The 24,123-nt window shown below is 44.0% G+C and overlaps 1 protein-coding gene across 2 annotated transcripts in view; it reads right to left on the minus strand.

Moving 5' to 3' along the window:
- Positions 1 to 24,123, minus strand: part of ADCY2 (adenylate cyclase 2) — a 436,230-nt gene that overhangs the window by 27,020 nt on the left and 385,087 nt on the right. Inside the window, exons 19-21 of one of the 2 annotated variants that reach the window (XM_082623794.1) lie at positions 11,711 to 11,795; positions 7,078 to 7,236; positions 1,445 to 2,168 (exon numbers count right to left, since the gene is read on the minus strand). In XM_082623794.1, the coding sequence (XP_082479920.1) occupies positions 1,980 to 2,168; positions 7,078 to 7,236; positions 11,711 to 11,795 (433 nt within the window). In that variant the 3' untranslated portion in view covers positions 1,445 to 1,979. Of the gene's footprint in view, positions 1 to 1,444; positions 2,169 to 7,077; positions 7,237 to 11,710; positions 11,796 to 24,123 lie in introns of those variants that run through there. The other variant, XM_082623793.1, reaches the window with a different exon arrangement.

Here is a 24,123-nt window from a genome sequence, read left to right on the forward strand (position 1 = left end):
CTGGTTAGTCTTCTAGCTTCTCTGCTGGGGCCCATTCCCCCCTCCAAGCAGCTTTTCAAAACAGGATCTAAAATGACCCCATGCCAACTGTTCTTCTCTGGCTTGGTCCCTGGAAACATTCAGCAGGCTTTGCCCTCCCAAAGCCTCATAGTCCCATTACATCCCCACCTGCAGCCCCCAACTCTCTTAGACCAGACACTCCAATAAGCCCCTGCCCTCTGCATTCAGGAACCTACATGTCGTCTGTGTCCCCCAGATGGAGTTGCTGCCCCAGGACCACGTAGGGGCCCAAGTCGTAGGTACACATCCCAAGCTGAGTGGTTATGGTCTATGTATGAGGCAAGAGGTAAAGGGAGGGTTCCCCATGTCCCTTTAGGAGGGGGCTCGCTTCTCAGTATATTCTGTCCCAAATCCCTCTTCCAACCTCTACTCTCCCAGCCCCCGTGTCCCTGAGACTGACGGGTCGAGAGTTGTGTAGCTCTTGCATTTGTAAATTCTGCACACTGTTTAGCACCCCCTTTGGAATATGACACCTACTGTCTCTTGGTGTCATGGGCAGACATTCACTGTAGCGTGCTGTTACATAGACACACAGGCACACACAGCCCCCCATGAGGGCCTGCCATGTGCCAGGCTTCATAGCAGGTAATGGGGTCACAGAGACGGACAACACAATCCCTGCTCTAAGGAGCTTAGAGTCTAGCTGGAGAGAGAGGGCAAATACAAGGACAGGAAAACAAAGTGTGACTGGTGCTGCTTGGACCCAGGTGTGGAGACGTCTGCTTGGTGTGCCCTAGGAAGTTGCCAGAACTTGCCACTAGCTTGGGATTCCAAACTCCGGGACCAGCACTTTCTCCTGCTGACTCAGGCCATAGTGAGGAGGAGAAGCGCCCACCTTTCACATCCCCCCTCAGTCCGCAGTTGTCAGCTAACACCTAATTTATTCAGGGGAGTCAGATCATAAGAAAGCACAAAAGCATCTCTGAAAACCTGTGGCTTTCTAGCCTGACTCTGTAAGGAATGTGTTGAGGGAGCTGCCTGGGTGTTGGGAGGTTAGCTGAGAAGGGGGAGCGTCTGTGTGCCTGGCGAATTCCCCTGTACCCGCATTGACATCTGTGCCTTGTTTTTGTTTTGTTTTTTACATCTTTATTGGAGTATAATTGCTTTACAATGGTGTGTTAGTTTCTGCTTTATAACAAAGTGAATCAGCTATACATATACATATGTTCCCATATCTCTTCCCTCTTGCGTCTCCCTCCCTCCCTCCCTCCCTATCCCACTCCTCTAGGTGGTCAAAAAGCACCGAGCTGATCTCCCTGTGCTATGCGGCTGCTTCCCACTAGCTATCTATTTTACGTTTGGTACTGTATATATGTCCATGCCACTCTCTCACTTCGTCCCAGCTTACCCTTCCCCCTCCCCATATCCTCAAGTCCATTCTCTAGTAGATCTGTGTCTTTATTCCTGTCTTACCCCTAGGTTCTTCATGACATTTTTTTTTCTTAAATTCCATATATATGTGTTAGCATACAGTATTTGTCTTTCTCTTTCTGACTTACTTCACTCCGTATGACAGACTCTAGGTCCATCCACCTCACTACAAATAACTCAATTTAGTTTCTTTTTCATGGCTGAGTAATATTCCATTGTATACATGTGCCACATCTTCTTTATCCATTCATCTGATGATGGACACTTAGGTTGTTTCCATCTCCTGGCTATTGTAAATAGAGCTGCAATGAACATTTTGGTACATGATTTTTTTTGAATTATGGTTTTCTCAGGGTATATGCCCAGTAGTGGGATTGCTGGGTCATATGGTAGTTTTATATGTGTCTTATTTTGATCAAGCCTCAGCTCTCTCATAGTGAGGCTGCGTGGCTCAGAATCACACATAACCCTGACCACCGGGGACTCGTCAAAGGGTCGAAAAAATGCAGTCTTTTCAACAAGTGACCAAAGCTGGCTGGGACATCTGTTCAAGGGACTTTTCTGACATATTCCTGCCAAAACACAGCCATCTGGAGAGCAGGCTTTGTAAACCAGCGGGCTCTGTCTGGGCCACAGAACTCTGTACCAGGGTCTGAATGGCTTGAGGGCCCGGACCTGGTCAGGACAGTCAGCAGCTGGTGGAGAAGCTTGAGGATGTTTTGAGTAAAACCAGTGCCCTGGGGGAGGAAGAGGAGGAGCTTGCAATGGTGGACACAGCAGTTCTCTGCCCACAGGCCCAGGACACAGGTTCAGTGAACAATTTTAAATCAAAATAAAGATCTTTTTGGAATTATTGTGATTAAATCGTTCTTTACTCTGTATTTCTGAAGGAAAACGAGTTTCCTCTGTATGTGCATGTGGCGGGTAGGAGAATCAAAAGGCTCTTTGTGAATATGGGTCCTGGCCAAGGTCATAGGTCATGTTTCCAAGGAATGTTCCAGAAAACCATGGAACATTAACCATTGCTGTGGGACTGAAAGCCATACTCCTGTCTACCGCATGTTCTAAAAATAACCCTGGTCCAGCCTCTGCCTTCAGAAGCTGTGAGTGCTCAGCCCACACCACGGAGGAGCCAAGGAGGTGATGCCATCAGATGAGGATGCGGCACAAAGCCATTAGGTGCGTTTTGTTGTCCACGCTGGTCGGGCGCTGAAAAGCTGTGGGGAGGCGCCTCCCTTGACAGATATTGATAAGTTCCAGGAGGCAGTGTTCTCAAGTTTTGCATACGTTTGGGATATTTGCTTCAAAGATGACTAAAATTGAGTGTTTCCTGCATGCCAGGCACTGCTCTAAAAGTTTCGCATGAATTATTGCTTCTGAAATTAGTTATAGCCTCTGTGAGGATGGAGCCCGAGGTCCCACAACTAAGACGTGCCAGGTCCGGGATAAGAGTTTTGCTCTCAATGGCCAAGCAGGACCCAGCAGGTAAGGAAAGCTGGCCGGGGCCCAGGAACCTCTCTTGTCCCAGCATTGGCTATGCTCTGTCATGCCCAGTTTGGGTCTGGAATCCTCCTTCTCCAGGATCCGCGTGTTCAACAATGGCCAGAACTTTCCCTCACAGAAGCATTAGGGAAGGAGACAGGGGGAGGGAGGGAGAGAGAGAGAGAGAGAGAGAGAGAAAGAGAGAGAGAGAGAGAGAGAGCGTGCATGCAGGGCACGTCTATACGGCCCTGACAGTGAGGGGGGTCAGCAGCCTGGACCATGTCCACGCTATTAAACAGCACAGGCCCCATCACCGTTTGGCTGCAGGAGGTCAAACACCTCAGGCTGCCTGGCCTGGGATCACAAGCTTAGGATGACACATCCCCAGGTCAGGGAAGTGGGTTCTTTTGCCCAGGGATGAAGTCGATTGAGGACAGGAAGGGCTGACTGTGACCGAAGTTAGGCACCCGGCCTGTCGGGAAGTCAGAGGGATGGGGCGGAGGTCTGCCATGCACTCAGAGGAGTCTCTTGGTGATAACCTGGTTATAAACATTTTGGAAAAAAACCCAAAAAACAAAACCGTCCTTTCTGAGACTCATGGTGGGAGCCCTCAGAGCCTTTAGGCAGGGGGCTAGGGGCTCTCCCTCTCCTTCAGACCCTTTATGGGGCTTCTCTTCTGCATTAGGGATTCCCTGTGAGGACTGGAGCCACAGACTCTCCTTCACTACCGGTCTGATCTTGAGCAGCGACTGGAGGGCATCTCTGTCCTGCTGAGCAGACGTCAGGCTGCCCTGACCACAGGCTGCCCGATGGGGCCCGCTCTAATTTTTTAATCCCCAACAGTTACAGTGGCTGCTTGAGTAACTCCCTCCCCTCCCCAAATATTTAACCCAACCAGCAAAATCTGGCAGTAAAATCTGGAAAGTCACAGGGGAGTTCTGTGTTGTCTGATGAAATACAGAGACTTTTGCCCACAGTTGTGCAGAATGAAGAGATCATTTCAAGGACGGTCTCTTCGGTCTGATGCCCCCGATTTAAGATTCAGTGTGTGTCACTCTACCCTCCTGAGCAATGTGAGGTCAGCAGCTAGAAAGTGCAAATCTAGTGATGTCCAGGGTATCGGGGTTCCTAAGCGAAAACCAGAGACCCCTAATGTGCAATAAGGGCACTTGGAGCTGTTTGTAGCAATAAGCATTTGAAAAGCTTTGCAACTGAGCTCCTGTTCATTTTCCTATGGGAAAATGAGGCTGCCTGGGTCAGGGGTGTGTTTCCTGAATGAAAGAATAAGCTGGGAGCTTGGTGAATGGGTGCTGACTGTCTGCGGGGGAAATCATTTTAGCACCTAAGTCAGATTCATGTGCACACACAGGCATGATGCGGCCATGGACGAGGCCCCCAAGGAATTCACCTTCTTGATCTGACAAATGAGGCAACAGAGTCCAGAGCTGGTTTCATCAAAACGCGCTGATTCCTACTTTGTCTTGGAAAAGTTCCCAAACTGCCAGCACAGTGAGGTGGTGCCTGTTCCAGGGTTCAAGCCCACCGCGCGGTGCTGCCCTGATGCTGCAGCCTTCCCCACGGACCCCACGTGGGCGGTGAAGGCTGTAGAAGATGCTGTTCATAATTATTAAACTCGCAGCACTGATGAGGAAACTTGGAGGGAAACGTCACCTCCATCTTGGGAGCACCCATGACGTGCTAGTCGCAGAAGGGTCACTGGCCTGGCACACAGTAGGGCCACTCGGTAAGTGGATGAGTCCATTGGTGCTTTGATGCTGCCTGCCCACCAGGTATGTCCCACCTGCATGGATGTGGGACTCCGGGTCCTGCTCTATCAAATGTCCACCTCAGCTGGAGGGACGGATGCTCAGCGCGACATGTAACATCCCACTCTCTACCTAAGAATTGTGTAAAGTAAAGCACAATTCCCCTATGACTCATGGGGAGACGGGGCTCAGGCAGGGGAAGTAGCTCACATTTCCATGACAGAAAATGTTGGGACAAAGGTTCGAGCCCATGCTGTCCACCTGTGGGTTTCACTCTCCATCCCCATCTGCTTTTCCTTATGATTTCCAAAGGGGCAACTGTGTTCAGAGGCCTGCTTAGAATAAGTCAAGCAAACAGGAACGAATAGAGAGAACCCACGATGCCCCTGGTCTGGCCTAGGGAGATGTCAGGAGCGGGCAGAAGAGGTCACCAAGTGCTGTAGGGCCGAACCCGGGGCCTTTTAAGGTCTTGAACGAAGCACTGTCCTGTCCTCTGGACAGAAGTAGCCCCTTGAAGCCTGGAATGGTCTTTTTCTCCCCCTCTGCAGCCTGCATCTCTCTGCCAGTTTCTAGCACTTTCTTTTCTGGTTCAGAAGTCACTTGCTCACAGTGGTGGACTCTCTGGACTCCTGCATTTATGCAGTTAGCACCTTTGGAGACAATAGGATTATGTCCCCTCTTGGAGATGAGGCAGCCTTGTCCTGTTCATCTCTGTAACCAGGCCCAGCACCAGCCTGACCCAGGGCAGGGGGCAACAGATGAATTTATAACCTGAATTGATAGCTAGACATACAGACACAAACAAGCTCTTAAACTGCTAATGAAAACAGACGGTTCCTTTTTAATAGATGTAATGATTTCACTGTCTGTGACCAAGAGGTAAATAAGTTGCTGAATAACCTACTGAAAGCAGAAAACACCAGAAGAAATAGAGAAGTGAATGGTGGGACCTGCTGGGGCCCCTGGACTGGCTCACCATGCCTAGCATGCTTCCAGAAAGACCAGAGTGAGAAGGTCCGGTCCCTGCCCACCACCTGGCACTTTCTTCTCAATGTCAACTTTAAATATGTTACAGATACATACGGTTCCAAGCCTTCTCACTCTGCTGCTCTGTGCATCAGCATCATCTAAGTTCAGCTTATCTACTAACGAGTTCATCCATCTACAGGTTTCCAGAACCCTCATCCATGCCCAATCCTCACTGAACATTTCCTAAGAACGGGGATTGCACCTCATACATCTCTGAAACTCCACAGCACCAAACACAGGTCATTCACTCAGTGGGTGCTCAAATGCATGTTTCTTAAATTAACAGAGTCCCACTGTAGATACATCTGCTGACTCTTGTAATTTCATTACATTAAAGAAAATTCATGACATTTCATTTCATAAGCCATTTCAGCATTGAAACAACATGCCAATCTCTCCAACTCTAGTTAAATATCCATTCCTTTAGACGCTCCATGAAATTCCCATTTCTATCCATTCAAATGGATGGTCTCAAGTCTTTGATCTGTCCTTGTGTGGCTAACTCCTAAATTCTATCATAACTTTGAAATTCTAAGACCCTTAAAAGGCTCTCAGGGAAGTCATGAGCCGTGAAACAGTGGAGTGTGGGATGCACGGTGTGATTTTGCTTCTTGATTTGGCCTTGATCACACGCTGGTAAGGAAGCATCCTCCCACACTAGGCAGAGGGTGATGACCTCTTTCGTGACATATTTGGAACCCCAGTGTCTTATATTGCACGTTCAGAACTTTACATGATTGGGGAAGAAAAACTAGGAAGAAGGAATCAACTCCATGCTAAAATGCTCACAGGCGAGTCTAACTCACTATTCTCAGTTGATCTCTATACGGCCAGTCAATATACTCTTGAAAATGGACACGTTCAGGCCAATGTCGAGTATTTTGAACACTGACATGTTTGAAGTGCCACAGGCCTCTAGGTCACTGCCAGAAGCTTTTGGCCCTCGCCAGTGCACGCCCTTTCCTGGCCAGCAGCCCCACCTCTCCCCATCGGCCCTGCCTCTCCCCATCGGCCCCGCCTCTCTCCACAAGCCCCGCCTCTCCCCATCGGCCCCGCCTCTCCCCATCGGCCCCACCTCTCTCCATCAGCCAAGCCTCTCCCCACCAGCCCCGCCTCTCTCCATCGGCCCCGCCTCTCTCCACAAGCCCCGCCTCTCCCCATCAGCCCCGCCTCTCCCCATCGGCCCCACCTCTCTCCATCAGCCCAGCCTCTCCCCACCAGCCCCGCCGCTCTCCATCAGGCACACCTCTCCCCATCAGCCCAGCCTCTCCCCACCAGCCCCGCCTCTCCCCACCAGCCGCACCTCTCCCCATCAGCCCCGCCTCTCCCCACCAGCCACACCTCTCCCCATCAGCCCAGCCTCTCTGACCTCATTCTTTAGGCTCCTGGCCAGGAAGTGCTCAGCCACGTGTGCAGGGAGCACGTTCTCCAGCAGCACGCGGTTCAAGTTCTCCATGGTTTCTATCTCCTCTCGCTCTTTTTTGAACTTGTTCTTCCATAAGAAGTCTAACCTACAGTAATATTCATTCTGTTACAAGAGGACACAGAGGTAAAGAAACAATAGGCATCTTGTCCTGCCAGAGAGCGGAGGCTTTAAAGAGAAAATAAAAAGAATGAAACAAACCTACAAAAGACCCCCCCAAACGGGATTGTCACCCTCCCTACCAAGCCCTCAGTTGCCCCAAAATGTCTCTCATTTCACCCTCTAACATGGATTTCCAAAATGCAAATTTGGGAAAGAACCAGCCTCAGAAACAGAGAAATAGCTATACTGAAGGCTTGAAAGACAAAAATGACATGAAAGCTTCTTACATAGTCATGTTAATAAATGGTGGCTTGAATTCTTTTTTGAAAAGAGCTGTGATAGAATATAAATAATGAATAAAAGAAAAATTGAAAATATATTAGTAGAGAGAGTGCCCTGTTTCATGATTTGCATTTAAAAAATAATAGTGTTCCCTTGTAGCAGTTTGCCTTTAACAGCTGAAAATCTGTTTTCCTCTACCACAAATTATGTAATTAAGTGTACATTGAAAAGTATGTGTTTTGTCATTTGGGATTGCACTGTACTGAGAGAATGACATTATATTTAGACAAAAGTTCATTTTGATATAATGTAATTAAGATGGTGCCTGCTAGTAAAAACATATGTGTTCATGCTTTATAATGTATTAAAATTCAATGTTTTTAAAAGTCAGCTGTTATTAACATTGTAGAAATAGAGAGGCCCGTTTACCATCACAGGGTCTCTTCAGTTTGTCATCATTTTGTATCTGCTCTGATGTATATAATTTAATATAATGAAATAGACTTGAATGAATCTTCCTGTAACAGAAGGGCCTAATAGAGAGAGTGTATTTCAGCACAGATAGTAATTATTGACAAATAAATGCAAAGAAGAACTAAATGGAGGGAGTTTTATTGGTTTGCTTAGCTCTACAAATGACAGCACAAAGCAAAATAAAACACACATAAATGGCCTCTCACGCACAGATGGCAATTTCAAAAAAAAATTCACAATTTGACACCCGAAAGAACAATGATCATTCACTGAAATTAGGTTTGCTTCCGACTATGTATGATATGTTCAAAAGTTACTCCTCCTCCTCTGGGGAGGCACTTATTTTTAGCTCACATAACAAGACATTTTTCAAAAAGATTACAAAAGAGATATTTTAAAAGTTTGCTTATATTAAATTTTTACATTACTGACACATTTTCCACATTCTGTATTTATAGAAATCATGCTATGCATGTACTGGAAAAGGCCCCTCCCTTGGAGAACAGTTTATTTATTTAGATATTTTTGGGGGGGGTTAAACTAGTGGTGTGGCCGGTATTAAACTAAAATAACAGAAGCAATCTACGGTGGTGGCATCGAGAAGACACAGGTATACACTGAAGATCAGATAAAAATGAAACATGAGGTGAAGCCATGGAGCCAGTTAAGGCAGGCAGCAAGCCCAATTCGTGTAAGTTTGAAAGGTTTTCGTAAAGCTCGTGAAGAGTCGCTCAGGTTTCTGAGGGACTGCTACTGCACCACGTGCAAGCATCCTTTAAGTCTCCTACTAAAGGAATCAGAGCACTTTAGGACCAGCTACATTGGACTGCGAGTGACCTGCTGACAAACCTTTCCCCCTCACCTCCCCAACCAGTGCAGTCTGCCTTGCCTTGAAGCACAAGGACCTTAAAAACTCATGTGCAGTCCCCCAAAGGAAGACAAATGTTTTTATCCCAAACCAGTTGTAATGGACTTAATCATGTCGCCAAAAAGATCGTTCCAAGTCCGAACCCCGGTATCTGTGCCTGTGACTTCTCTGGAAATAGGGTCTCGGCAGATGTAACGAACTTAAGGATCTCAGGATGAGATCATCCTGGATTTAGGGTGGGCTGTAAGTCCAATGACTGATGTCCTTACAGGAGAAAAGAGAGGGAGATTTGACACAGAGACCCGGGGAGGCTGCGTGAGGAGATCCAGCCAGGGGCGGGGAGAGCTGCTTCCTCCGTGACCCTGACTCAGGGCGGGAAAGCGCTCTAAGGACTTTGTGACACTTCAACTAAAACAGCAGCCCTGCTCCATTACCTCCAGTGCTCACATCACCTCCCATCTCTCAGATTCCATCTGGGGCTACTCCCCAAATGCTTAGGGGCCCAGATCCCACTCAGACGTGGAATTTGTCTTCATGAGCTCTGGCGTGATGGGGGAGAGAACAGGAAGAGTCTTGAGAGGGCGTCCAGGCTGCGTCTGGGAGCCCAGTGACCCTGTCTGCTGTGTTTCACGTCCTACCACAGCCTCGAGGGCGTCCCGTGCTCTGTCTAGTTCTGAAAAGTACCTGAGGAACTGGGCTTACACCTTTCTGCATGGATAGAAGTGGTCTCTGGGCGGGGACGCAGGCAGCATGTGATTTCACTTTCTCTGGGATCCTCAACTCTCGCGCACAAGGACCTCGGCCTCACTCTCAGGCACTAGGTTGCCACTGCCTGGTTCCATACTCTGAATGAGCCCACCTAGAATGCAGACCCTTGATGGCAGGGGGCTGTCCTTTAAACCTGGGTGAAATACAGGGGATCTTTCTTTTTCAAAAGAGGCCCTTGAGTTGGCTTGCCTTTCTGTCACAAACTAGATTTCAGTACAGAGAGTGGTACTGTACTGTCGCTCTTGTCTAGGATGCGCTATGTTTTCACTAAGGTTTCTGAGATGCCTAGAACAATATTTAGTATAGTCATTTTCTTAGAAAGCAAGTACATTGCCATCGTTTCAAAAATGATGGTCATGGGTCAGGGAAGCCATTAGGACAGATGATAACAAAAATAAGTTGCAAAAAGCCTGTGCTATTATTTAAAACATATTCAGAAAAGAGGTAACTCTGAGGCCATGGATTCTTACAGCACTTGACAACCTCATTTCAAATATCAGACATTTGTTTATAACACAGTTGTGTTTCTGGAAGGCTGTGCAGAGGCGCTGTATCACAGACTTCACAGTTCTTGCTATCCCAGAAGACTTGGGACCTCAGTAAATCATTCACTTAATGAGTTTGGACTGAAGGTCAGCCTTCTGGCTCACCCTGGTATATACTTGGTTCTAGTTAAAGGGTAACTGTGAACACGATTAATCCTGCAGGGATTACTATTCTTCAGGCCTCTAGATGTACAAATCACCTGCCATTACACTAGTGACAAAAAAGGAAACTGGTATCACCACTATCATGTTAAATGAATGCCTGGCCATAACACTGCAGGTGTTTGATTATTTATTCCAATCATTTAGGGGGTAACTGATCAGTGGGCAGCCATGGGATTCGACAACATCTGTGTAGTGGTATTGCCTGTATATTATCTCAGTGATCAATAAAAAAAGTTGGAAGAGTTCAATTTGATTCTAGGTAATTAAAATATATTGCTGTGAAGCCATCTGAGGGATCATTCTAGTAGGAGAAAATGCCTAAGAAGGCAGAACCTAGCATGTGCCGGGGACAGAGGTGGGGAGGGTGATGGGGGGACCGGGGTCTTCTAAGCTCTGCATCAGGACCACAGCGTAGCTCTAGGGAGACTGGGGAGAGCTGCACTCTGCGCTCCAGGGAAGGATGCCCCTCGCACTTCCCCGGGAAGATGGAAGAGGATGGATGGCATTCCCAGGTGCTGGACTGACTGTCACAGATCTGGTCTCTGCTCCGACTGTGCGATTATTAGCAGCTTCCTCCTGGTGAGAAATGGAAGCCAGACCCAAACTCCCCAGTTGATAGTTTGCCTCTCAGATAACTGTTTAGAGATGTGTATATAATTTAATTGGCATTGCCTCTTCCCTGCTTATCTCCAAATGAATCACTTCTTTGTTTCATGCTATCCATCAAAGAACTTAAAACGAACTTTGGTTGAGGCAGAGCTACCTGGTATGGGATGAGTCTTCAGTCTTTGGGTGATTGTCCTTGTTTGCAGGCAGAGAAAGAATACTGCCCTTAAAAGTCCTGCACCTACAGGCTCCACGGGGAGGCCAGAAGTGGGCACAGAGCCCGAGGAGGACGCTTCATTTGCATCACAAAGTAAAATTTTTGAACCAGGAACCATAGTTCTAGGGATAATTGCAAGTGACAGCAGGGATATTTAATGCCCACTTCAAAGAAAAAGAAGCCATACCTTTTGAAATGCAGATGAAAACCCCAGGCAAGGGGACATGTTTTTCCAATTAGTGTCAGCTATTGAGGGAATACATTGTAGGCTTACAGAAACCTACATATTTATTTTGAGACTTAACAGGAAATTCATTGATTCACACTTCTACTGTTCAAAAAATTTGCCTCTTAGGGAAAAAATAAATGAGAAGCCTTTTTCTTGTGTCTATAGCCAATCATACACACCTTGTACTACCTACTTTTCTCTTAAGTGATAAGATGATTCTGATGCTTCAACATTTGTTTGCATGAAAGCAATGGCAATGCACGTCAGCAAAGTATTATTAATACAGCACTTTAGAGAAGTTACAGAAGTAACAGACTTCTTACCTGTCTGCCCAGAACAAGCAGTGTGATGAAAAATATAAAGAGAGACACTGAGCCCATGGTCTTTAGGTCTTTCCAAATGCCTGGTCTATTAAAAAACAAACAAACAGATGAAAACAATACAACAAAACAACATACACACAGGACGTAGAATTCGTGCATGAACAAATTTCAGAATCTCTAGTGCTTGTCTACATTCTACACCAACCAAACACACACACACACACACACACACTTCAAATATATTTGCAAGCCCAGATTGCATCAAAAGAAAGCAAAATAATCCTTATTTCAAGAGCTCAGTAAAAGAAAAAAATATTCCAAATGAATATAGATTTCTTACTTTATACCAAACTCTAGCAAATATAAAATGAATAGCAGAATATTAATAATATTTTCTTTATATTTCTGGGATCAATGTGGATAATTGGATATATGATGTATTTTTTTAGTAATTATTTGCAGAATGAGACAGTATGCTAGAAATTAATAATCATGGGAGATATAAAAATGAAGGAGGGAACTTTATTTCTATAAGCTACTCTGACATATGAATAATACACTTTCATATAACTTTCTGGCAGGCGTTCCTTCTTATTCCTCCTTTCATGGGGTTTTGTATCACAAAGGCATAAGACAGATGGAAATCCTTGGCCCACTGCCCCACCAAGCTCTTACTGTACTGGCTGGGCCCTCCATCCTCACTATGACCTTCTAGGCAATGACCACCCACACATCCTAGTTGGCATGTGTGGTGGTCAATTTTATGTGTCAACTTAAAGGTTCTGTTTTCGGTTCTTGTACAGCATACAAGGAGAAATCGACTTGATTCTCCAGGGTAATCCTGCATAGCTGACAAATGATTATTTCACACATATAACTAAATGAGACTTGAGAAGTTGATTATGTATGGTTGCCATGTCACATAAGCAGCATAGCTTGTATTTAATCAAGTATAAATATCAAGTCATCAGTTTCTGCTTGGGACTTGAATATGCTTTGAGATTTTCCTGTTTCTCCATAGAAGGTTCGAGGACTGATGAGATAATAAGAGAAATGGATAAAGAACTAAAGAGCGGGCTTCCCTGATGGCGCACTGGTTGAGAGTCCGCCTGCCGATTCAGGGGACACGGGTTCGTGCCCTGGTCCGGGAAGATCCCACATGCCACGGAGCGGCTGGCCCGTGAGCCATGGCCGCTGAGCCTGCGCGTCCAGAGCCTGTGCTCCGCAACGGGAGAGACCACAACAGTGAGAGGCCCTCATAACCCAAAAAATAAAAAGAACTAAAGAGTGCAGGTGGGCTTTGAAGTAAGTAAACCCAGTTGGAATCATGACTGCCCTGCTCTGGTGAGCTTGGGACCTGGGATAAACCCCTCCAAACCTCACTCTCCCCTTCAGCCAAAGGGGGTACCAGTGCCCATCTCACTGGCTGTCTCAGTCACTAGGTCAAATATTTATGTACCTGGCATAGAGCCTGACATACAGGAAGCACTTCATAAATGGTACGCATATTTTTTAGTATTAACTACACAGTGATAAACAAGAGGATGGAGGGAGGAAGCTAGAGAAAAAGATAAGAAAATGCAGGTTGGTGGATTTCATTAACAGAATGACAGATCCACGTGCAAAAGAAAGGCAGATTCCTGCAGAAATGAGGAGACAGAATCTCCAGTCCCAGTGGCTGAAGGGCTTAGGACCTCAGAGAACTCTCTGGAAAGGCTATGCTTGTGCTCAGGGCTCTTTCCTCCTACCAAGCCAACTGTGGCTGGAAAAAATCTGAGCTCAACAGCCACAAGGAGGTTACCAGTTTCTCTCTGGGAATGAAGTGAGCTGACAAGTGTCACTTTCCTGTCTCAGTAGTAGTGTTTTTAAGAAATGAAGTTCCTTTTTGAGCCCATGGTAGCTGTGTCTAATAGTACAGTTGAAGTTACTGCAGGGAGCAGATGTTTATAAGCAGTGCAAACTCCAGTGACTTTTAGGGATATTTTTTGGCCACACCATGTGCGGCATGTAGGATCTTAGTTCCCCGACTAGGGATCAAACCCATGCCCCCTGCAGTGGAAGCACAGAGTCTTAACCACTGGACCTCCGGGGAAGTCCCCAGTGACTTTTAAACTCATTTCCCCCCATATTGACTACACTGACAGGATATTGACCAGTTAATAAAACTGGTACAGGGAATTATCTGGCAGTCCAGTGGTTAAGACTCCAAGCCTTCCCTGCCAGGGCCCGGGTTCAGTCCTTGGTTGGGGAACTAAGATCCCACAAGCTGCACGGCATGGCTAAAAAAAAAAAAAAAAAAAGTGGTACAACATAGACAACAGAGCGTAAGAAGCTGGTGCAGGCTGTTTTTAATTTTCATGTTGCTTCATGGACATCCTATCACTTTATCATTCCAGGAATCCTAGAAAACTGCTATGACATCCCTCCCTTTTACCCATCACCCTATAAACCTAAACTGAGAGTAAAATGTTAACTCCAAGGTCAGGATCTTACAGTAGCTTCATCAATGCAACCAAATCAGAACTCAGGTCCCACGTGCATCCCCAGGTAAGGGACCAGATGCCCTCAATATACAAAGCCATCTCCCGTCCCTCTCACTGATGGAGAGTGGGAGGTAAGACCCTCTTTATGCAGTTCAGGGGCTGGCTGGGTTTTCAGATAATCACACAGAAAATACATGCAAGCAACCTAGAGCGAAAAATCCTTTTCTGGGACTCCTCACGCTAACGCATTTAAACATAGGTTTAGGGGTGGAAATGACCTCTACTTATCTCCTAGTTCTTGAGCCTTAGTGAGGAATAGTGGTGGGTGGAGGTGGGGACTTGGGGGAAGCAAGACTAGGAACGGCTCTCATTGCTGGACCGGGCAGTGCACTGCAAAGTACAGAACTAAATGGACCTCAGAAATAATGACGCACAACACAGCCTGTAGGATAGACTTGGGTACCCGTCCACAGATGCCTTTTTTCCTTCTGATGTTCTCCGTCACCTAGGGAGGACTGTAACATGCTGTCTTCGTTTTCATTTAGATTTCTCAAAAACTTCTTTCATTCATCCAGCCCCAAAGAACTGCTGATTCCAATTGGAGTCCATCCCTCCCACATGGGCCCCTCAAAGGTCACGGCTGATGGGTTCCTGAAGCTTGAAGGATGAATTTCTCCATCCACAGATCCATTCCTGGGTTCCTTACTCTTTGTGTGTATGCAAGAGAGGCTGGGAGGACAAAGAGTGGGTAGTATGGAGGGGACATCGGGACAGAGAGAATAAAATTCCAAGATGTCTTCTGGCAGAGTCTAGTCAGTTATATTGATCATATCAGTTTCCCAGGACTTTTCTTTCTTTTTTTTTTTTTTTTTGAAGTGTAGTTGATTTGCAATACTATGTTGGTTTCAGGTGCACAGTAAAATGATTCAATTATACATATATATATATTCTTTCTCAATCTTTTCCATTATATGTTATACAAGATACTTTGCTATATAGTAGGACCTTGTTGTTTATTTTATATACAGTAGTTTGTATCTGCTAATTCCAAACTCCTAACTCCCAGGACTGCTGAAACAAAGTGCCACAAACTGGGTAGCTTAAAACAACAGAAATTTATCATCTCATAGTTCTGGAGGCCAGAAGTCTGAAATCAAGGTGCCGGCAGGGCTGTGCTCCCTCTGAAACCTGCAGAGAAATCTTTCCTTGCCCCGTCCTGGCTTTGGTGGTCGGCTGGCCACTGTATCACTCCAATGTCTGTCTTCATCATCACGTGGTACCCGCTCCCCTCCCCCCATGTGTCTCTGTCTCCACATGGCCATCTTCTTACAAGGACACCAGTCATGTTGGATCAGGGCCCACCCCACTCCAGCAGGACTTGATCTTAACTAATTACATGTGCAATGACCCTATTTCCAAATAAGGTCACATTCTCCGCTACTGGGGCTTAGGACCTAAGCATGTCTTCTTTTAAGTGACACAATTGACACATTAACAATTGTATCGGCCATTTATATAAAAATGACAGCAACTTAGTCTGAGGTCTCTCTCTCTCTCCCTTCCCTTTAAGTTTTAGGGATGAAATCCACTTTGGACTTTCACATGTTAGGGCTGTGCTATCACTCTGTTATGAAGTACAGAAGACAGAACTAATATCACTGAGAAGGTTTCTAACTCTATGATTTTTAACTTGACAGTTTTAGCCAAAATGTGACCAGATAGGCTATTTTTCATACTTAAAAATGGGTTCTGCGGGCTTCCCTGGTGGCGCAGTGGTTGAGAGTCCACCTGCCGATGCAGGGGACACGGGTTTGTGCCCCGGTCCGGGAAGATCCCACATGCCGCGGAGCGGCTGGGCCCATGAGCCATGGCCGCTGAGCCTGCGCATCCAGAGCCTGTGCTCCGCAGCGGGAGAGGCCACAACAGTGAGAGGCCCCCGTACTGAAAAAACAAAACAAAAAACAAAACAAAAAATGGATTCTGGAGACACAGACACCCAAATGTGCCTGTAGCTACACACTAAAAATTTACAGCTGACCCTCCCCCTGAGGCTGTTAATGGAGCAATCATTCTGGCCCTCAAGTTTCCAGAGTCCAAGAGAACAAAGAAACCTAACAAATTGGGCAAAGGATATGGAATTGCCTGGTGAACCAGTCTCTAACCTAAAGGCTAACAGCTCCGTGACATAAAAATGACATTTTCATTGCTTTCAGGGGAGGATGCAGTCCAGGCATGTATACACAAACATAATTACATTTCAAAACATTCTATTTTCTAGGTGACATAAGCCTCTATTTACTAAGAAGAAAAGTACCTAAAGAAACAGTTTCTGTTGCGTTGGTAACAATATACGAACTGAGTAAAATCAGATCTTCCCAGATCATTCACTGGGATCAAAAGTAGTTTGACTTCTGGGACCCTGACCCCCTGAGGCCCACGTTTCATAAAGAAAAGTCCCATAAAGAGACAATGGCTACTGCCCACCCTCTTAACGTGAGACCCTGTTGCTCTGCCGCTGAGGAATCTGTTTACTTCTGGCTGTCCCTGTGAGTAAGTTAGGAAATGCCTGGCTTTGCTGACAAGGAATCTCTGAATCCTCAGCCATCTTCAATGTCAAGCAATGCAAAAAGCTCAAGTTTTGGCCAACTTGATGCTGCTGCAAGATGAATCTGTTGTACCTTGCTCAGCACAGGACCAAGACCTCAACTACAATGTCAGATGACGACACAGTCCGAATAAAACAAAACTACCCCAGAAAGGAAATCCTGGGGTTAAAATGCAAAGGGCAAAATAAAGACAGTCAACTGCCCTGTCGGGAAATCTTTCTCTAAGTCTGGCTGGAGAAAGGACAAGGAATTGCTGAGATGCACATGTTAGTACCACTTTCCCGATATTCCCTCCTGGCCTTTCAGTTGAGTGGCATACAGCATCCTGCTGACCTCTGCTTCCAAGCTCTCCTCCCCTCCATGTCACCAGTGCAGTGGCTGGGTCCTGGCCAGGTGATGCTGGCTGGTGATGAAGCGTGAGGATAACGGCTCAGCCAAAATTCCTGTATTCCACTGCTCAGACTCAGCAGCCATCAAAAACACCTATTTTCTGATGGCTGATCTGGTTGTTTGCAATGACCACCAGAGCTGTAGTCAGACAGGAGAGTTCTAAAACAGCTCAGTCGTTTAAAAAATACACCATTCCTTTCTGATGATTGGAGATGCATCATTAATAAGTTTTCTTGACCAACTGAGTCGGGGTGGGAATGACCTCTGCAGACAGTTTGTGTTTGTGTCTTTTGACATATTTTTCAGTTATTTTCTTTCCAGTTCTATTTAGACATAATTGACTTATAAACTGTATAAGTTTAAGGTGTACAGTGTGTTGATTTGATACACTTATATGTTGGGAAATGATTATCACTATAGCATTAGCTAACATCCTCATCACGTCACATAATTACCATCTCCTTTTTGTGGTGAGAACATTTAAGATCTACTCTTTTAGCAACTTTCAAGTATGTAATACAGTATTGTTAGCTATAATCACTACGTTGTACCTTAGATCCCCAGAACATTTTAATCTTATAACAGGAAGCTTGTGCCTTTTGACCAACATCTCCCCACTTCTCCCACCTTTCCCCAGCCCTGGGTAACCACCGTTCTACTCTCTGTTTCTGTGAGTTCAGCTTTTTTAGATTTCACATATAAGTGACATCATACAGTATTTGTCTGTCTCTGGCTGGCTTATTTCACTCAGCATGATGCCCTCAGGGTCCATTCATGTTGTTGCAAGTGGCAGGATTTCCTTTTTTCTCATGGCTGAGAAAATAATATCCCGTTATTCCTTTTTCTCCACATCCTTGCCAAAACTAGTCATCTCTTGTCTTTTTGATGATAGCCATTCTAAGGAGGGTGCAACATTTTATTGTGGTCTTGATACACACTTCCCCAATTATTAATAAAATTGAACATTTTTTCATGTCCTGTTGACCATTTGCATGTCTTCTTTGGAAAATGTCTATTCAGTTCCTCTGCCTACTTTTAAATTGATTTTTTTATGTTGAGTTGTATGAGTTCTTTATGTATTTTGGATATTAGCCCATTATCAGACATATTATTGGCAAGTAGTTTCTCCCATTCTGTAGGTTGCTTTTTCATTTCGTTGATGGTTTCTCTTGCCATTCAGAAGTTTTTTTAGCTTGATGTAGTTCCACTCACTTATTTTTGCTTTTGTTGTTTGTACTTTTGGTGACATATCCAAAAAAAATAATTGCTAAGGTCAATGTCAAGGAGTTTTTTCCCCTATGTTTTTTAGTGGTGTAACATAGGGGTCCAATCTCATTCTTCTGCATGTGGTATTTAATTTTCCCAATACCATTTATTGAAGAGACTATCTTTTACGTATTGAGTATTATTGGCTCCCTTGTCAGATATTAGTTTACCACATATGCAGGGGGTTACCTGGGCTCTGTATCCCATTCCACTGGTCTATGTGTCGATTTTTTTTGCCAGTACCATATGGTTTTAATTGCTGTAGCTCTGCAGTGTAGTTTGAAATCAGGAGTGTGATGCCTCCAGCTTTATGCTTCTTTCTCAGGATTACTTTGGATATTCAGGGTCTTTTGTGGTTCTATACAAATTTTAGAATTGTTTGTTCTATTTCTGTGAAAACTGCTAATGGAATTTTGATGGGAATTGCATTGAATCTATAGATGGCTTTAGGTAGTATGAACATTTTAACAATATTCTTCTGATCCATGAACATGGGATTTCTTTCCATTTGCTTGTGTCTTCTTCAGTTACTTTCATCAAAGTCTTATGGTTTTCGGTGTACAGATATTTCACCTCCTTGGTGTAATTTATTCCTAAATATTTTCTTGTTTTTGATGCCACTATGAATGGGATTGTTTTCTTTATTTCTTTATCAGATAATTCATTGTTAGTGTATAGAAACACAACTGATTTCTGTATGTTGATTCTGTATGCTGTGACTTAATTGAATTTTTTGATTAGTTCTAGCATTTTTTTTTTTTTTTGGTGGAGCCTTTAGGGTTCTCTATGTATAAGACCATATCATCTGCAAACAAAGACAAGTTTTCATCTTCCTTCTAATTGTATGCCTTTCATTTCTTTTTCTTGCCTGATTTCTCTGGGTAAGATTTTCAGTACTATGTTGGATAAAAGTGGCAAGAGAGGCACCCTTTTCTTGTCTTGATTTTAGAGGAAAAGCTTTCAGCCTTTTATCATTGAGCATGATATTAGCTATGCACTTGTTATATGCCAACTTTATCATGCTGAGGTGTGTTCCTTCTATACCCAATTTGTTGAAAGTTTTTATCATGAGAAGATGTATTTCATCAAATGCTTTTCCTGCATTTATTGAGATAAGAGATCATATGATTTTTATCTTTCATTCTATTAATGTGGTGTATCACACTTATTAGTTCGCATGTGTTAAACATCCTTGTATCTCAGGGATAGATCTCGTTTGATCATGGTGCATGATCCTTTTAATATGCTGTTCAATTTGGCTTGCTAATATTTTGTTCAGAATTTTTGCATCTATATTTATCAGGAATATTAGTCTGTGTTTTTTTTTGTTGTTGTTGTTTGTTGTTTTTTTCTTTTAGTGTCCCTATCAGGCTTTGATATCAGGGTAATGTTAGCCTCATAAAGTGAGTTTGGAAGTGTTCCCTCCTTTTCAATTTTGGGAAAAGTTTGAGAAATATTGGGATTAATTTTTCTTTAAATGTTTGGTAGAATTCACTAGTGAAATCGTGTGGTCCTGAGCTTCTCTTTGTTGGAGATTTTGATTACTAATTCAATCTCCTTCCTCATTATTGGTCTGTTAGGACTTTCTATTTCTTCATCATTCAGTCTTGGTAGATTGTATGTTTCCAAGAATTTATCCATTTCTTCTCTGTTGTCCAATTTGTTGGTGTATAATTTTCATAGTAGTCTCTTATGATCCTTTGTATTTGGGTAGTATCAACTGTAATGTCTTCTATTTCATTTCTAATTTTATTTGTTCCACTCATCTCTCTTTTTTCCCTATGGCTAGTCTACCTAAAGGTTTGTTTATTTTGTTTATCTTTTCAAAAAGCAGCTCTTAGCTTCACTGATCTTTTCTATTGTCTTCTTAGTTTGTATTTCATTAATTTCTGCTCTGATCTTTGTTATTTCCTTCCTTCTGCTAACTTTGGGCTTAGTTTGTTCTTTTTCTATTTCTTTGAGGTGAAATGTTAGGGTTTTTATTTGAGATCTTTCTTTTTCTTAATATAGGCATTTGTAATTATAAACTTCCCTTTAAAAACTGCTTTTGCAGCATACTATAGGTTCTGGTACCTTGTTTTCCCATTTTCATTCGTTTCAAGTTATATTTTGTTTTTCCTTTTGTATTCTTCTTTGACCATTGATTGTTTAGGAGTACATGGTTTAATTTCTATATATTTGTGAAATTCCCAGTTTTCCTACTGTTACTGATTTCTAGTTTCATACCATTGTGATTGGAAAAGATATATGGTATAATTTCAACCTTAATTTTGCTAAGACATGTTTTATGACCTAACATATGATCTACTCTGGAATGTTCCATGTGTGCTTGTGAAGAATGTATTCTGTTGCTGTTAGATGGAGTGTTCCATATATGTCTATTAGGTCCATTTGACCTAAAGTTTAGTTCAAGTCCAATGTTTCTTATTTGACTTTCTGTCTGGATGATCTATTGTTGAATGTGATGTATTGATGTTCTCTACTATTATTCCATTGTCATCTATTTTTCCTATCATATCTACTAGTATTCGCTTAATTTATTTAGGTGATCTGATATTGGATGCATATATATTTATGATTTTTATATCTTCTAGATGAATTGACCCCTTTGTCAATACCTAATGACTTTCTTTGGTTTTTGTTACTGTTTTTGGATGAAAGTGTATTTATCAGATATAAGTATAGCTACCCCTACTCTCTTTTTGTTTCCACTGGCATGGAATATCTTTTTCCATTCCTTTACTTCGATCCTATGTGTGTCCTTAAAGCTGAGGTGAGTTCCTTGTAGGCAGCATATAGTTGGATCTTGTTTTTTTATCTGAATAGCCAGTCTATGCTTTTTAAATGGACAATTCAGTGAATTTACAATTAGAGTAAAATTGATAGGTAAGGGCTTAATAATGAATTGTTTTCTAGCTGCTTTTTTAGTTCCTTTGTTCCTTTCTTCCTTGATTTCATGCTCCTTAAAGTTTTGCATGGCTGTCTTCATATGTGAAATAGCACTCATTTCCTGCACCCTTTACTAACTGTCTGCAGGGCATAAATATCTTCCTCCAGCCCTGATAGTGCTTCTGGGGCTTTCTGGACCTTCTGTGGATACATCTCTCCACCTTTCTTGCTCCCTCTTGTGGCAGAATTCTAAGCTTATATGCCTCCTCTCCATCCTGCAATGCACCAGACCGACTGCTGACAGTCTTCCTTTTGTTTTCCCAAACAAAACTTGCTAAAGCTCAAGTTTGTGGTCTCTCTCTGGCCCTCAGATGTCAGTCAGCTTTCTGTGCATGCCCACTATCTGTTGGTCCAAGCTCCCTCTCGATGCTGCCATTGGGAGGGAATATGCACAGGAGCTGGCCACAGGGTAGGGGTGTGCATGAGGCATGTGGAACAATGAGGGTGCCCGTGAGCCAGCTGGGGAGATCTGTGGGTGAACTGTTCTCAGCGGCTTGTGGGTGGGCTTCCTGACAAAGGCAGTAATGCAGTTAGTAATATCTGTGTTCTCTTAAATCCCTCTGAGAGCCCTATCTGCTCCTCTCCCAGCTTGGTAGCATACTGCACAACTGGGAAGCTGGGTGCTTACAGGAGAAGTCATAGAGTGAGAACATCTCTCCTGGACTTAACCTGTGCCATCTTGGGGGAAGGGTGGTGTGGACAGAGTCAGACTGTTTCTCTTACCCACTTCAGCGTGTCCAAACTCATGTTTTTTCCTCCAATGGTGTGCTAGAATTTCTCCTCTGAAAACCTGGACTTCTGCAAAGTCTCTCTCTTCCATGGGTCACTGGCTAAGACTGTTTTCCAGGGGGCTCCATGGCCAAGAGCTGCTGAATCTGGATTACATGTCACTGCAGGGTCCACAGCCAGGATCAAGGTCTGTATGCATACTGTCCAACACATAGGTGGACGAGACTCCTCCTGGATCCCATATGGTGCTGGGTCCCACAGCTCCTACAAAGGCACTTTTCTCCAAGGATAGATTACAAATTATTGTTGGGGACAAACAAAAGGGATGACTTATTCTGCCATGTTGTTGACAACACTCCTCCCCTATCTTTTTGGATCTCTACAGTTCTTCAAGGTCTTTCCAATATCACAGTCAACTCTGGGTCACTTAACCAGCTTCCAGCCAATAGGTTCACTCATTCCCTAGGTACGCTATATGAACTTAACCTGCAAGTCTCCTTTTGGGCTTCTGGTGAGAAACAATTTTCTAATAGAGAGATTTTGTAAATTCTTGAGAGCACAGACTATATTTTATTCATCTCTATGTGCTTGGACTCCAGCAATCAGGCCTGGAATATACAGGGCATTCAATAAAACTGTGCTGTGAAGACAAAGGAATAAGTGGACAAATAACTGTGTTGGTTTGAAATCTAAGGGATTTCATTTATAGACACGTTTCCTCCTCTGGCTGGACACAGATGCACTGAAATCCTCTGCAATCTTCCAAAGAAGGTGACCCAGTGTTATCCAAGGACAGATGGATCAAAGTCTTATGCTTTTTCCGAGTTATTCACAAATGCTGAGGACTGCAAACAAATTCTGGGACTGCAAACGACTAACATAATAAGGGATAAGCTCATACTTAAGAAAGAGCCCTGGAGGCAGCTGCAGGTCGGGAGAAATGATAAAAGTGGGGCTGGAGAGGTAGTGCTAGCCTTTTGCTATGGAGAAAAGATGCACCCTGATTAATGCAGTCATGGTTTCATCCTTTGGAGAAGAGTGATTTTACATGGGAAGCAGTTGGTGCATCTGATATCGTGGGTCTGTGCACTGGGCATTGGAGAGCTGATGATAAGAAGTACGTATCCTATTTAGTCTGGGGGCCCAGGCCCTCTGAAGTCTCCTTCTTCCCCTCTTTCTAAAATCAAACAAAACAAAAAAAACAGCCTAAAAATTGAGTATCTTCCTACAAGTGGGTCCAAATCACAGGGCATTTTCTTTTTTAGGTTAGATAACAAAGGAGCTCACTAATGGTTGCTTTTTATAGAAGAAAAGAAAGATTGGTAGAATTCGAGCAGCGCTAGGACACCTTTCTTTTGTCGGTCTTGTTAACTCAAGCAATTCAGGTTACTGACCTCCTTACTGTACCTCCCAGCTCTGCTACTAGTGGCGTCAGCTACAGAGAAACAAACGTGTGTGCTCCATACTCTCTGGAGATGGCACTGGCGGGGGAGGAGGGGAATTAGGAAGGGGAAGAGAAACTGAGATATGAAATTTGAAAGTAATCTAAAATCTTTTCAGTATGAACTTGGATATATTATGGGTTTGAGTACAGATTTGGAATACGGTTTTCATTTAAAAGAGGAGACTTTAAAGAAATGTCAGGTGTTTGGAATACCTCTGGACCTTCTCTCCCAGAGGTGGATGCACACTGCTCCTGCCTTCTTCCTGAGCATGATTAATGCTGCAGTTCTTCCTCCAGGCTTTCAGTGAGCTCATCATCAGTTGATCCCTAGTTGGGACACTGTCAAAATGTTACAATATGCCGAATTCTAGCCATTGGGTTTTCCATGAGACACAGGAAAAACACAGAATGCAGAACCATGTTGAAGGTGCTTGACTCATGGCTCCATCGCTATGGAGCATCTCCATGGCTGTCCTTGGTATGGAGCTGTTGCTAAGGTCAGGAAGTTAAAATTATGCAGACATTTCTACCAGCAATAATTCAGAG

The sequence above is a fragment of the Mesoplodon mirus genome, assembly GCF_964341445.2.
Source record: "Mesoplodon mirus genome assembly, chromosome: 5".
NCBI classification, from domain to species: Eukaryota; Metazoa; Chordata; class Mammalia; order Artiodactyla; family Ziphiidae; genus Mesoplodon; species Mesoplodon mirus.